Source organism: Miscanthus floridulus, chromosome 9 (assembly GCF_019320115.1).
Source record: "Miscanthus floridulus cultivar M001 chromosome 9, ASM1932011v1, whole genome shotgun sequence".
Taxonomy (NCBI): Eukaryota; Viridiplantae; Streptophyta; class Magnoliopsida; order Poales; family Poaceae; genus Miscanthus; species Miscanthus floridulus.
Genome location: NC_089588.1, coordinates 91594238 through 91606392, shown reverse-complemented (window position 1 = coordinate 91606392; position 12155 = coordinate 91594238). Strand labels below are relative to the sequence as shown.

Here is a 12155-nt window from a genome sequence, read left to right as displayed (position 1 = left end):
TTGAACCCATCTGTTGCCAGTGCAACACGTACATTACGAGCCTCTTAACTTTCTCATGATGAATGCCATCAAAGTGGGTCCATGCTTCACCATCGGATGCATGTACCATCCTGTCAGGATTGTATCGTTTGCCATTTTTGTGCCATGTCATCTGTTTCGTGGATTCCTCGGTCATGTATAACCATTGGATCCTCGGTATGAACAGAAGGTGCCATAGGATTGTCACGGGAATGTCAAGCTGCCTCTTCTGGCCATCACCAGAATCTACCTCCAGGAACCTAGAGGATTTACACTTTGGACAGTACTTTGCTTCCATGTATTCTTTCCTAAATAGGATGCACCCCTTCGGGCAAGCATGTATCTGCTCATATGGCATCTTAAGTGCATGAAGGAGTTTCTGTGACTCGTGCATGCTCTTTGGCAGAAGGTGACCCTCCGGAAGCAGGCTGCCAATAACTGTCAACATACCATTGAAGGCGTCTCGACTCAGGCTATACTGGGACTTTAACGCCATTATGCGTCCAATGGCATCCAATTAAGAAACCTTTGTCTGGCCATGAAGGGGTTTCTGTGCCGCGGCAAACATGTCGTAGAACGCCTTTGCGGTTGCCTCTAGCTCCTCCTCGTGATAGTCATTTAACATGTCTGCTACCCCAGCATCAGCATCATAATCCTCGACGCGTGGTCTCACCACCTCCTCGCTCATACGATCGGCTTCACCATGGTAGACCCACCGGGTATAGTCTGCCGTAAATCCATTCTTCCAAAGATGTTCCCCCATGACATTCTTCATTTGTCTTTTCTTGTTTGCACATTTGCTGCAGGGACAACAAATTTTACTTGCTCCTTTAGCAGCCACACCAAATGCCCGTTCCAAGAAAGCATCGGTCTTGTCGATCCATTCATTGGTGACCTGACCCTGACTTTCGCGGCCTATGTACATCCACTCATGGTCCTCCATCCTCTAGCATATATAGCGACAAGTAATACAAACATCAATTGCATCTACACGATGTTCCTACTATCTAATAGGTGAGGATAGGTCCTAATCCCATGCGAGGATGCGCATGTGGGGTTAGTTTCCATGCTCTACTCCTATCCAAGACAGAATTTTAGTAGCACCTCCCCGCTGTTCTCCAAATACACGTCCTACCAGGGAGAGTGTGTATCCGAAGAACAACAGGGAGATGATGCCGCAACTCTATCTCGGATCGGAGTAGACCATGGAAACTAACCCCACCTACGCATCAGCGGGCTGTCCAAAAAACGTGGACAATTTGAAACAGCTACGGTTTTAGATATGGAAATATCTGCATATTTCCAACCGTATCTCTTTCGAACAGGAGACGCCTAACTGGGTTACGTGATCTACGACCATGATACGGAAAGAGGCGTTATACCTAGGGTGGCGGTGGAGTTCGGCTAGCAGGGGCGTGGCGGGTCGGTGCAGTGGCGAGGCGATGTGGTGCAGGAAGACCCGCAGCGGCGAGGAAGGCGATCGGGGTCGCCGAGGTACTCTGGCTCCACTCCGACGGGCTCTTCTCTACAAAAAAAGAAACATAAAACTGTCAATACAAAATTTCGGCAGCACCTCCCCTGCATGGTGAGGTTTTCAAAACCTACAAGAAAACTAACGGCACGATGGCCGACATGCACATATATTTGAACGGTACGATGGCCGACATGCACAAGATTATATCCAATCACATATATATAATAATGTCACAACCACTCCAACGACTACCACCACTGCTACTCTACCACTACTACTACCGCAACTACTAGTAATACTACGACGACGACGACGGTAGGGCATACCTAGTGGGCGTCGTAGGGCGGCGGTGGTGAAGGGGCCAGGGCGCCGGTGGACAAGGCGATGGCTAGAGAAGCGCCGGGGACGGCGCGGGCACGGGCGGGGGCGGCGACGGCATGGGCGCGGGCGGGGGCGGCGGCAGGGCTAGCGCCTCCTTCTCCTTCCTCCTTCCTTCTTCCTCCTCCTCCTCCTTCTCTTCCTCCTTCTTCCTCCTCTCTTTCTCCTCCTCCTCCGGCGACGCGGCGCGGGGGGCGGCGTGGGCGGGGGCGGTGGCGGCGACGGCGGCGGGGCTGGCGCGGCGCGGGCCGGGGCAGCATGGCGCTGGCGCGGGCGGCGACAGCGGCGCTGGCGCGGGCGTGCGTGTGTGCATGCGTGCGGTGTGTGGGCCGGCTGGGCCAGGAGGTTAAATGCCTTCTTTACCGAGTGCCCCCAATCTGACACTCGGCAAAGTTTTTTTTTATTTTTTTTTAATTCTTTGCCGAGTGCCACCTGGCCAGGCACTCGGCAAAGAGGGGTTTTTTTAAATTTTTTTAAAAAAATCTTTGCCGAGTGTCATAGGTCCTAACACTCGACAAAGAGACTCCTCTGCCGAGTGTCATTTTTTTGACACTCGGCAAACTATAATTTTTTTTTACTTTTGACCTCCAAACTTTTTCTGCAGTCCTCAAACAATACCTGGTACTCCATGTTCTAATGTGGCACATTTCTCAGACTTTTTCTATATTTCTTTAATTTATTTTATTTAATTGAACTTTCTTGGATAATTCAAATTATAACCGCTAGTCATTCGAATACTGAAAAAAATGAATGGAAAAATGATATTCATGTTATTTAGTATAATGTGAGGCCGTATCCAGGAACAGACCACCAATTTCGAACATCTTGTTCACGAAACATGACCACGAACTTGCGGTCGAGTTGTTTTTAAATTCTATAAAAAGCAAACGAAGTCCGAAAATCATGAAACTTGTCAAGATGTCAAGATATCATATGTGGAGGCTGTGATAAAAACAACTTGACCGACTTCAGTTTGCAAGCATCGTATGTGACAACTTGCGCGAAACCTCCTCAATTTTTTATCACAGCCTCCACATATGATATCTTGACAAGTTTCATGATTTTCGGACTTCGTTTGCTTTTTATAGAATTTAAAAACAACTCGACTGCAAGTTCGTGGTCATATTTCATGAACAAAATGTTCGAAATTGGTGGTCTGTTCCTGAATACGGCCTCACATTATACAAAATAACATGAATATCATTTTTCCATTCAATTTTTTCACTATTCGAATGACTAGCCGTTATAATTTGAATTATACAAGAAAATTCAATTAAATGAAATAAATTAAAAAAATATAGAAAAAGTCCGAGAAATGTGCCACATTGGAACATGGAGTACCAGGTATTGTCTGAGGACTGTAGAAAAAGTTTCGAGGTCAAAAGTGAAAAAAAATATAGTTTGCCGAGTGTCAAAAAATGACACTCGACAAAGGAGCCTCTTTGCCGAGTGTCAGGAGAAGACACTCGGCAAAGGATTAACGGCAGCTGCCGGCCGTTAACGGCGTCGGTCCTTTGCCGAGTGTTATTGTTTGACACTCGGTAAAACTGGTCTTTGTCGAGTGTTATTCTTTGCTGAGTGTTCGGCACTCGGCAAACCACCTTCTTTCCGAGTGTCATTTGTTTGCCGAGTGCTTTCTATATGGCACTCGGCAAACAACCTTTTTATCGAATGCCTGATAAAAAACACTAGACAAAGTCAGGAACACTCGGCAAAGAAGCCATCTCCGGCAGTGTATAGACAAATGAGGCCCGACTGTCATATTCGTTCCTCCTTCGTTGCATGGACTGACAGTAGTGAATCAGTGATGCATGCCGCACGCCATGCATGGTCGTCGGTCCCGCATCGCTCAGCCAGCAGTCAGTCCACGTTCCACGGCATGCGCTTGGACTTCCGTTCACCGCCGAGCCTAGCAGTCAGTCACGGCGTTCAGTCTACACATCGATCATCATCATGCATGTCGTCGTTGAATGTTTTTCCTTGGGATGATGAACACATGCATGGAAGGTCGACTAGTTTAGTTGCCTCAAATAATTTACCGCTGCTGTGTCTATGTCTTTGGTATGCATTCTCGTCTCAGTTGGTACCGCCTGCCGCTGCCAGCACCCTGCACTCTACCCAAATCAAAATAAGTTGTGTTTGATATATCTATTTTAATGTCTCCATAAAACTTCTACCCGGGTAAAAATAAGTAGTGTAATTTGGTGATAAATTTTAATGTCTCCATCAAACTTCAACCCAAGTAAAAATCAAAAAGTTATATGTATACGAACAAGGTAGCTTCAGCATCAAAGATACAGATAATTTGGTAATCTTATCTTATCTCATACTTTAATAAAGCAAAACTCTACCACCTATTTCTTTGAGATTTCATGAGGCCACGTCATCACCAGAGCCCCACCAAGTCACTAAATACAAACACTAAATTGCATTCGCGAGCCTCATCAGGAGTAACTTCAAACACTAAATTGCATTTGCTGCCAAGCCACCACAGCATCAAGAGGCACCATATTGGTCTCCACTTGGTTCCTTGCACCAAGCCACTAATTCTACTATGCGTCCAAGCCATTATAAATTTTCACCCTGCACCTTCTCCATGGTGACTCCGTCCAGCATCAAACTCCCATGTCCTTCCAACTCCTCTACTCAACTTCCATAACGACGCTAGCAGCTAACCAAATTCATCCGTATTTTCTCGCTGGCAGCAACGTTGCAAGAAATTCTTCTAGTTAGTATAGCTCTAGTTTCAAAACTCGGGCTGGAGATGCATGGACGAGAGTGATATATCCATTAGGTAGTTTCACCATCAAAGATTCAGATGATATCGGATTCATGTCCATATTCTGGATCAGAGGAGAAAAATAATAAAAAATAATATTTTGCCATCCATATTTGAATCAAATACAGATATTGGACATACATTAACATTTTAGGGCCTGTTTGGGATCCTGTTTTTGGCTAAAAACTTGTGTAAATTAGAGACCTTAAAAATTTTCGGTCTTGATCTCAAAGGCAATGTGTTTGGATTGCTTGTCTACCCCACTAAGACCCTATTTGGATCCAAAGTATTTTTTTTTGATAGTTTGGTTTTTAAATCTATAAGGTGTTTGGATGTAATTATCATTCTTGTTTTGAAAACCATTGCATTGCAAAAGCTCTAGTCTATTTTGGAGTTTTAGAAAGTCCACTCTAGACCTCTTTTTTTTAAACAATTGTTTTGCCCATCTCCTATTCTAAAACTAAAGTTTGTTGGTACTATAGTTTCTCAAAACCACAACATCCAAATAGGACCTAAATTTTCGCTTGTATCGTACTGATCCATCAGAAATTAAAAATCACTTCCCCAGACTCCCTGGCTAGCTCTCTCCCTCCCTTCTTCCAGGATCTCTCTCTCCCTGCACATCAGTTTCTACCAAGAGCCAAATCCATAGGTGCAAACGCGATCCATGCTTGCATCTAGTGTCTATGATGAGTGCGCATGCAAACGTGATCCATGCTTGCATCCAGTCTCTATGTTCCGTTGAGTCCAAGGTCACCATTACTGGTCCTTGAGCTTAATTCTGGATTTATAGCATCTAACAAGTCCATGGTGGATATTCACCAGCATCTATGGTCATCTCCACACATAACTCTGCCTCCAGACTTACATGCCACAAAGAAAAACCTTGTCCATGTGGCGGTGGCTATGCCAGTGGGAGTGGGTCAGATTCGCTTAAGGATGGCAGCCGGGCCCATAGACACGAGTACCCATGTGTCCCATACCCGACGAGTGAGGGCATGGGTAAGAAAGTTCACCCTCGGGAATATGCGGCCCGGGTACCCACAAAGGTGCAGGTACAGAAATTTACCAGCGGGTGTCTATCAGGTATCCGCATTTACAAGACCTGAACTGTTAAGGCTGGCTGATAATATATGTAAAGTGGCCTAATATTGGCCTAGACCACACATAAGACCCTAGAACTAGAGAACCCTTATCCACAGGAGGGTTTCAGGGAACTCTCCAGCCGGCCACCACCCCAGCCTCACGTATAGACAGGAGACCCTACCGTGAGTCCGCGTCTCTGTGACCGCGACCGTGGCCGCGAGTGGGCGAGGGAGACTCGCACGGTCACACACGTGACGGGAGAGGAGAAGAGATGCTCGCCGAGGCCCGAGCCGATCCCACCTCCTGCAGCTCAGCGTCCCACTGCTGCCTCCAGCAGCTCGGCATTCCCCAACATTAGTGTTACTAACTTTTGTAGAAATGTTTTCTTAATCGTAATTGCTTCACATCATTTCAATGAGCATGCACCATTTATAATATTATTAGCAAACACAATATGACGAAAAACAAAACTCATTTTGTCGTTCGCCAATTTACACTTTGAGGCAGCACTATACGTGTGCAAACTTTTGTCTATAGGACTCTAGGTCCAAGAAGGTCTGACCGGATGCCCGGCCGGATACAAATCCCTCCATATCTATATATAGGAGATCCTCTTATTCGATGTCACTTTTATCTATATAAAAACAAATGTTGATAACTGATGCATGTTCCGATGCTCTTATTGTTTTTTATGGTTTTCACCGAGCTTTTCAAGGATAGAGCTCGATAATAGAACGAACGCCAAGAAGTGGTACAATTTTGTAGTCCTTGAATCCAGCCTCGAAGAAGATCTTCTTCCACTCTTGCTCATCTCGTTCGACTCCATTCATAACCATCATCATCATGTCATGCAAAACCTGTGTCTCTACGTGTTTGATGTCTGACGGCTCAGATCCAACCACCATATCGATTATTATTATCTTCCCTCCTGCATCTCGTGGAGGTATTGCTTGTTTGCAGTTCTTTAGTATCTTGACGCACTCATCGTCGTTCCAGTCGTGCAGAATCCACTGACATACGAAACAAAAAGCCATTCATCAAATTAAATGAATATTTGAATATCAAGCTTAATTTGCATCCGAAATATATATGAGGAGTGCCACGTGAGATACGTACCTTGAGGAACACAGCGTTCGCCGGTGGAATACTTTGAAATATGTCACCAGCAACGTACTGCACGTCGTTGTCAGTGGGAGCTTTGGTGACAACCTGTGGCAGATCCAGCACGGTGCACTTCATATCCGGGAACGCCGCCTTTATGGTTGCAGCGGCCCCGCCAAGCCCGCCGGCAACATCGACAAGCGAAGTTAGCCCATGGAAGACCTCGCCACAGTCCTTGAGGACGATCGGCATGAGAAAGGCTGTGTCGGAGGCCATGGCGGCGTCGAAAGGGAACGCGGTGGCGTCACGCTCCGCTCTTTCCCAGATCGTCGTCATGCCGCTGTGCGCCAGGGCGAACAGGGACGGACCCGCCGGCTGCGGCTGATCCTGCCGGAACCACGCGTGTATGCCCCTGCTCACCGGGGATTCTCGGCAAGGTGTGAGAATGAGCTGCGGGTAGAGAAAAGGAGACAGCTGCTGGCTGGTCGTCAAGCTCTCGTCTCTGACGAGGAGGCGGGACGCCGTCGTCAGTTTGTAGACTGCCTGCTTGACGCTGAAGATGCCAGATAAGGTGAGCACGCGCATGATGCGGCGCAGGTCGCGGAGCTTACAGGGGTTGATCCCAGCCTCTGCCATTATCTCGGGAAGGGTGGCAGCACCACCGAGGCGATGGATGGCATCGGGGATGCGGAGGTCTAACACGACCGATAGCGCCACTGGCTTGAAGAAGCAGAGGGCCTGGTGCCAGAGCTGAAGCTGAGCCTTTTTTTTTAGATAATGGATAAACATCCGGCCTCTACATCCGTAGATGTACACAGCCCAAAATTACAGAAAATGATAAAACCAAAAAGAAAGCCAAGGTCTTATAACATGACCAAGACGCTAACTTAAACAATAAAATTGTTTCCATCCGTTATTGGATATCTCTAGAGCAATAACTTCTAATTTCTTGCTTATTGTCGAGAGCGCGTCCTTAGCTTGCTCTTCACGCTGCAGCTGGGCCCAGAAGCGTAACCAGTACGCTCCCCTGAAAATGACCTGCATAATAGAGTTAGATTTTATTTTATTAAAAACAACATCATTACGGCATCTCCAAATAGCCCAACACATAGCAGCCACTCCCACCCAAATCAAATTTCTAATCCTTTTATTTTGATTAGACAGCCAGTTACCAAACATGTGGCTGATTGATCTAGGTTGAGTTAAACTAGTAGCAAAGAAGATAATCCTCCAAATCATTATGGCAATAGGGCAGTCCAGGAATAAGTGTTGAATAGTTTCATTCCCATTGCAACAAACGCAATTCTGACTCCCTTTCCAATTTTTCCTAGACAGGTTATCTTTGGTAAGAATGACACCTCTTTGTAGGAACCAGAGGAAAATTTTTATTTTTAGAGGAACTTTTATCTTCCAAATCTTCCTATGCCGAAAAGATGTATTTGTATCTATAAGGTTGAGATACATGGATCTGACTGAGAATGAACCTGAGCTGGTTAAACTCCATCTAAAATGATCAGATCCATTTATTAGTTCGACATGAGAAATACTTGCTACTAGACTAAGCCATTCTGTAAGTTTATTACCCACCAGAGCCCTCCTAAAAGAAATATTCAGAGGGCTAGTGCTCATTATCTTTGAGACTGTAGCGTGAGGATCTCTCACAATATTATATAAAGATGGATAACGAACTTTCAGAGGCCTAGCACCTACCCATACATCATCCCAAAATCTAGCCGTGGTTCCATCCTTAATATCGAAAGAACCTTTTGCCAGCACCTCATCCTTGATATGCATGAGGCCTCTCCAAAAATGTGAATCATTTGGCTTTGCCGTGACCTGGGATAAACTTTTTGAATTTAGGTATTTATTCTGTAATAGCGTTTGCCATATGCCTTCTGTGTTCAGCCAGCAATGCCATTGTTGTGCAGATTGATCGATCTTGATCGAATTCGTGATAGCTGATTGTTCTTTGTTAAGGGGTTTATGGGTGGTCACACATATATATATAGCATTGTGTTGACACTTGACAGCAAAACTGGACAAAGTCAAAATGGGCTATGCCGGTTTCTGGAACCTGCTAAGTTGGTATTCCATAGATCACCACCGAGTCTGGCAATGCACCTGGTGGGAATGCGGCTAGATCGATTTTGGCCCAGTGTGGAAACAAGTTAGGTTGGCTATTCGTTTCCTTTTTTTGAAAGATCGCCGTGGGAGCCCTTACCAATTTTTTTGTATTATATATCTATATATATCTATACCTAATATTAAAGAGACAAAATTGCTCTCCACCTATTTTTTCGTCTAGCCTTCCTCTAACTAACTACGTGAATAAGGAAACTGCCTCCGTTTACAATCCTAATCAAATAGATTTCTTCGGTTTCAAGTCCTTGGGTAAACAACAATGACCTGGCCGTACACGGACCATAGATAGGTGATGGTGTTGGCGTCCGTTTCGGTTTTTGCCCTCCACGTACATCATTTTCCTTTCTAAATACTTCTATTTTTATTTTTTCCATAATAAATGTAAATACCATAATAAATGATAAATATAATAATTAAGGATCTTTGAGCCCTTGACTCATTTCTTAAGAAGTAGAGGTTTTCACCGTCAAGTTTTAGTCGTAATTTTGATTAGAAATAAAATTTATTTTATTATAACTTGGTCCAGTCCCACTAATCAAATTAATGAAACGGAAGCTGAAATCTTAAGCAATTTGTTGTGTGTAGTCCATTATCTATATCTATCGATACCTAACATTAAAGAGGCAAATTCCTGCCCAAATTTTCATCTTGCCTCCACATTCATCTCTAACCATCCATAATCCGAAATCAACTAGATTTCCTCTGGCCCCACAAATCTATACCAAGGATTTTCCAAATCGGTAAGCAAAGTGCAAGGGACCAAACCGAGAATAAATCAAAACCACCACATCGATCCAAATCAAAACCAAAATCACCAGACTAACTCTAGAAAGACAACAATTTATAAAACCAAATCAATAAATTTGTTGTTTCTTCTGCCAACGACCACAACAATCACCAAAAATCAACAAAAATAAATTCCTTCTCCATCCACACACAAATCGACCGAAGAGGAAATCAGAGAAAGAATTGAATCGAGGAAATAAGAGAAAGAATCGAGGAGGACATTAGATGGGGTTGCGCTTCCTGCCTCCGCGTTCCAGGCAAGGGTGCCCGCGCTGTGACCCCCTCCCCCCCTGGCCCGCATGACTAGGTGCGCCCATGCCGCTGGCGAGGTCTGAGGCGGCACGCCGTTGCCAAAATGTACTCCATAGCGTATGTCGTTTTCCAAAAAAGTTTGATTGTTTTCTCCCGTTACAATGCACGGGCATGTTTTGCTAGTATAGATAAAAAGGAGAAAACAATTTGTACAGGTTACAAAGGCTCTCAGACCAAAAAAACGAAAAAGGGTACAACAGTTCCACTCATATGGGGCCCGCCGCCTGTAATTTTGACGCCGTTCTAAAAAGAACAACCAGGCGCACATGTGAGGAAATGAAGATGCGAGTAAAATGGACCAATCCGTTTGGCTAAGAATGGGACTAGGCACTCTAGTCTTCTGCAACACTGAACAATAATTTCTTTTGAAACATTAAGCCGTTGTTCCAAAATCACGACCCAAGAGCAAAGACACTAGAGAACGGTATGATCACAAGCCAACGGGTGGCTGAGTGCCTTTGGCGATGACCAAGAGGTACAGCAGATCAACCGAGAACAGACGGAAACAAGTGCTCGAAAGAACGAGAAAAAATAGCACAATCTGCATAGGTCCGGACTGCCTGCCGTAGGGAGCCCGGACTGTCCGCGGGTCAGGTCCTGGATTGTCCGGGGTTGAGGGCCGGACTGTCCGGCGTTCAACTCCCGAAAACTGAACGATGAGAAACAATTCTTACCTAGGCAGAAAAAAGAACGGCGGACTGTCCGCAATTCAAAAATCAGAAAACCGAACCGATGGAACAGATTCTGTGCACCGGAAAAAATGAATGCCGGATAGTCTGGGACCAAGGGGCAGACTGTCCACGGTTCAAATCAGCGAAAAATGAAGTTAAAAAATAGGTTCTAGGCCAGGCTAAAACCCAAGTGGCGGACTGTTCGCGGGTAAACCCCGGACTATCTAGGAGTCGCGAAACAGCACAGCACAGAATAGATCATCCAAAAATCGCCTCCAACCAAAATCCGTTTGATTTGCGGTCAAATCAAAACCAATTGCCACCAAATTTTAACCACATGGTTACAAGGCAATAGGTGAGCTAACCCTAAGAGATCAACGTCCAATTTGAAGCCAATCAACAAAAAATTGGATGAACACAAAAAACACCGGTTTTGCAATCCTAGAGCTTGATTCGCCCCGATCTATGAACTCATGAGGAATTAGATGAAATCTTTCGGTGGAAAGGCTCAACTCACGTCCTAGTTCATCTCAATGCAAAAAGGAACAAATCAAAACAACCTCAAAGTGGAGAAACGAGGCAAGAACAAGAAGGAAAAAATAAGAACGCGAAGAACACAAACTCGATTCACACAAACAGCTTACAAATCAAATCCCGGAGGACACGAGGAGGTTAGGGCCTCCATTCCGGCAGCAATCCCTTGTTCTCTTACACAAAATTTGGAATTTATGGACCTCTCTGAAGAAAACCTAAGGGGAGGAGAAAACCTAGGGCAAGGATGAATGAAAATGAAAGAGGTAAGGGAGATAGGAGCTCCCTCATCCTATTTAGCAGGGCTATTAGACAATCCCAGTTTTGCCCTTAGATATTTTTGAATCGAACCACTTAACCCGAGGACACTATGGTCCAACCCGAGGTAATCTTCATCCGATGGCCACCGTGCCCTTCATGAGATAGCTTCGCCTCGACACGAACTCCTCGATGCCGCCATGTGCCGTCTGTCCCTCCTCGGAACCTCCGCTCGGGTTTTGAGGCCCAAACCCGTGAAACCGAACACCGATGGTTTTGAGGCCCAAACCACCAAACCGCCCGCGATTACCGTACTCTATACGCGTCCTCGGTCACTCGACATGTGTCACCGCCGTCCGCGACCGGCCGGCCGCCATGTCCTCCTGAGCCCCTCTAGACTAGCACGTCTGCCGTCTTGACTCGGTCAACACGGTCACTCCCATGTACACTTGCGCTTGTCGATGTCCCAGATGTTAGCCACCACGGCTAGTCACCCGATCTCCTGGTCCCTCAGTCCAAGCCTCACGTCCATCCTTCACCGCTCTCGGTCTATCGGCACGGCACGTCCCTACTTGACCTTCACCTCACCATCGACCACCACCTCCGAGCTCCACACCTA

At 45.7% G+C, this 12155-nt stretch overlaps 2 protein-coding genes across 2 annotated transcripts; both read right to left on the bottom strand.

Moving 5' to 3' along the window:
• Positions 1-1880: 1880 nt before the first annotated feature.
• On the bottom strand, positions 1881-2183 carry LOC136480281 (predicted GPI-anchored protein 58). The gene has a single exon (XM_066477870.1). It carries the CDS (start codon positions 2181-2183, stop codon positions 1881-1883), a length of 303 nt encoding a protein of 100 aa, XP_066333967.1.
• Positions 2184-6192: 4009 nt separating this feature from the next.
• On the bottom strand, positions 6193-7594 carry LOC136482375 (5-pentadecatrienyl resorcinol O-methyltransferase-like). The gene is made up of 2 exons (XM_066479589.1): positions 6852-7594; positions 6193-6745 (listed from the first exon to the last, which is right to left on the bottom strand). Exons 1-2 carry the CDS (start codon positions 7470-7472, stop codon positions 6446-6448), a joined length of 921 nt encoding a protein of 306 aa, XP_066335686.1. The 5' UTR covers positions 7473-7594; the 3' UTR covers positions 6193-6445.
• Between the last annotated feature and the right edge of the window lie 4561 nt (positions 7595-12155).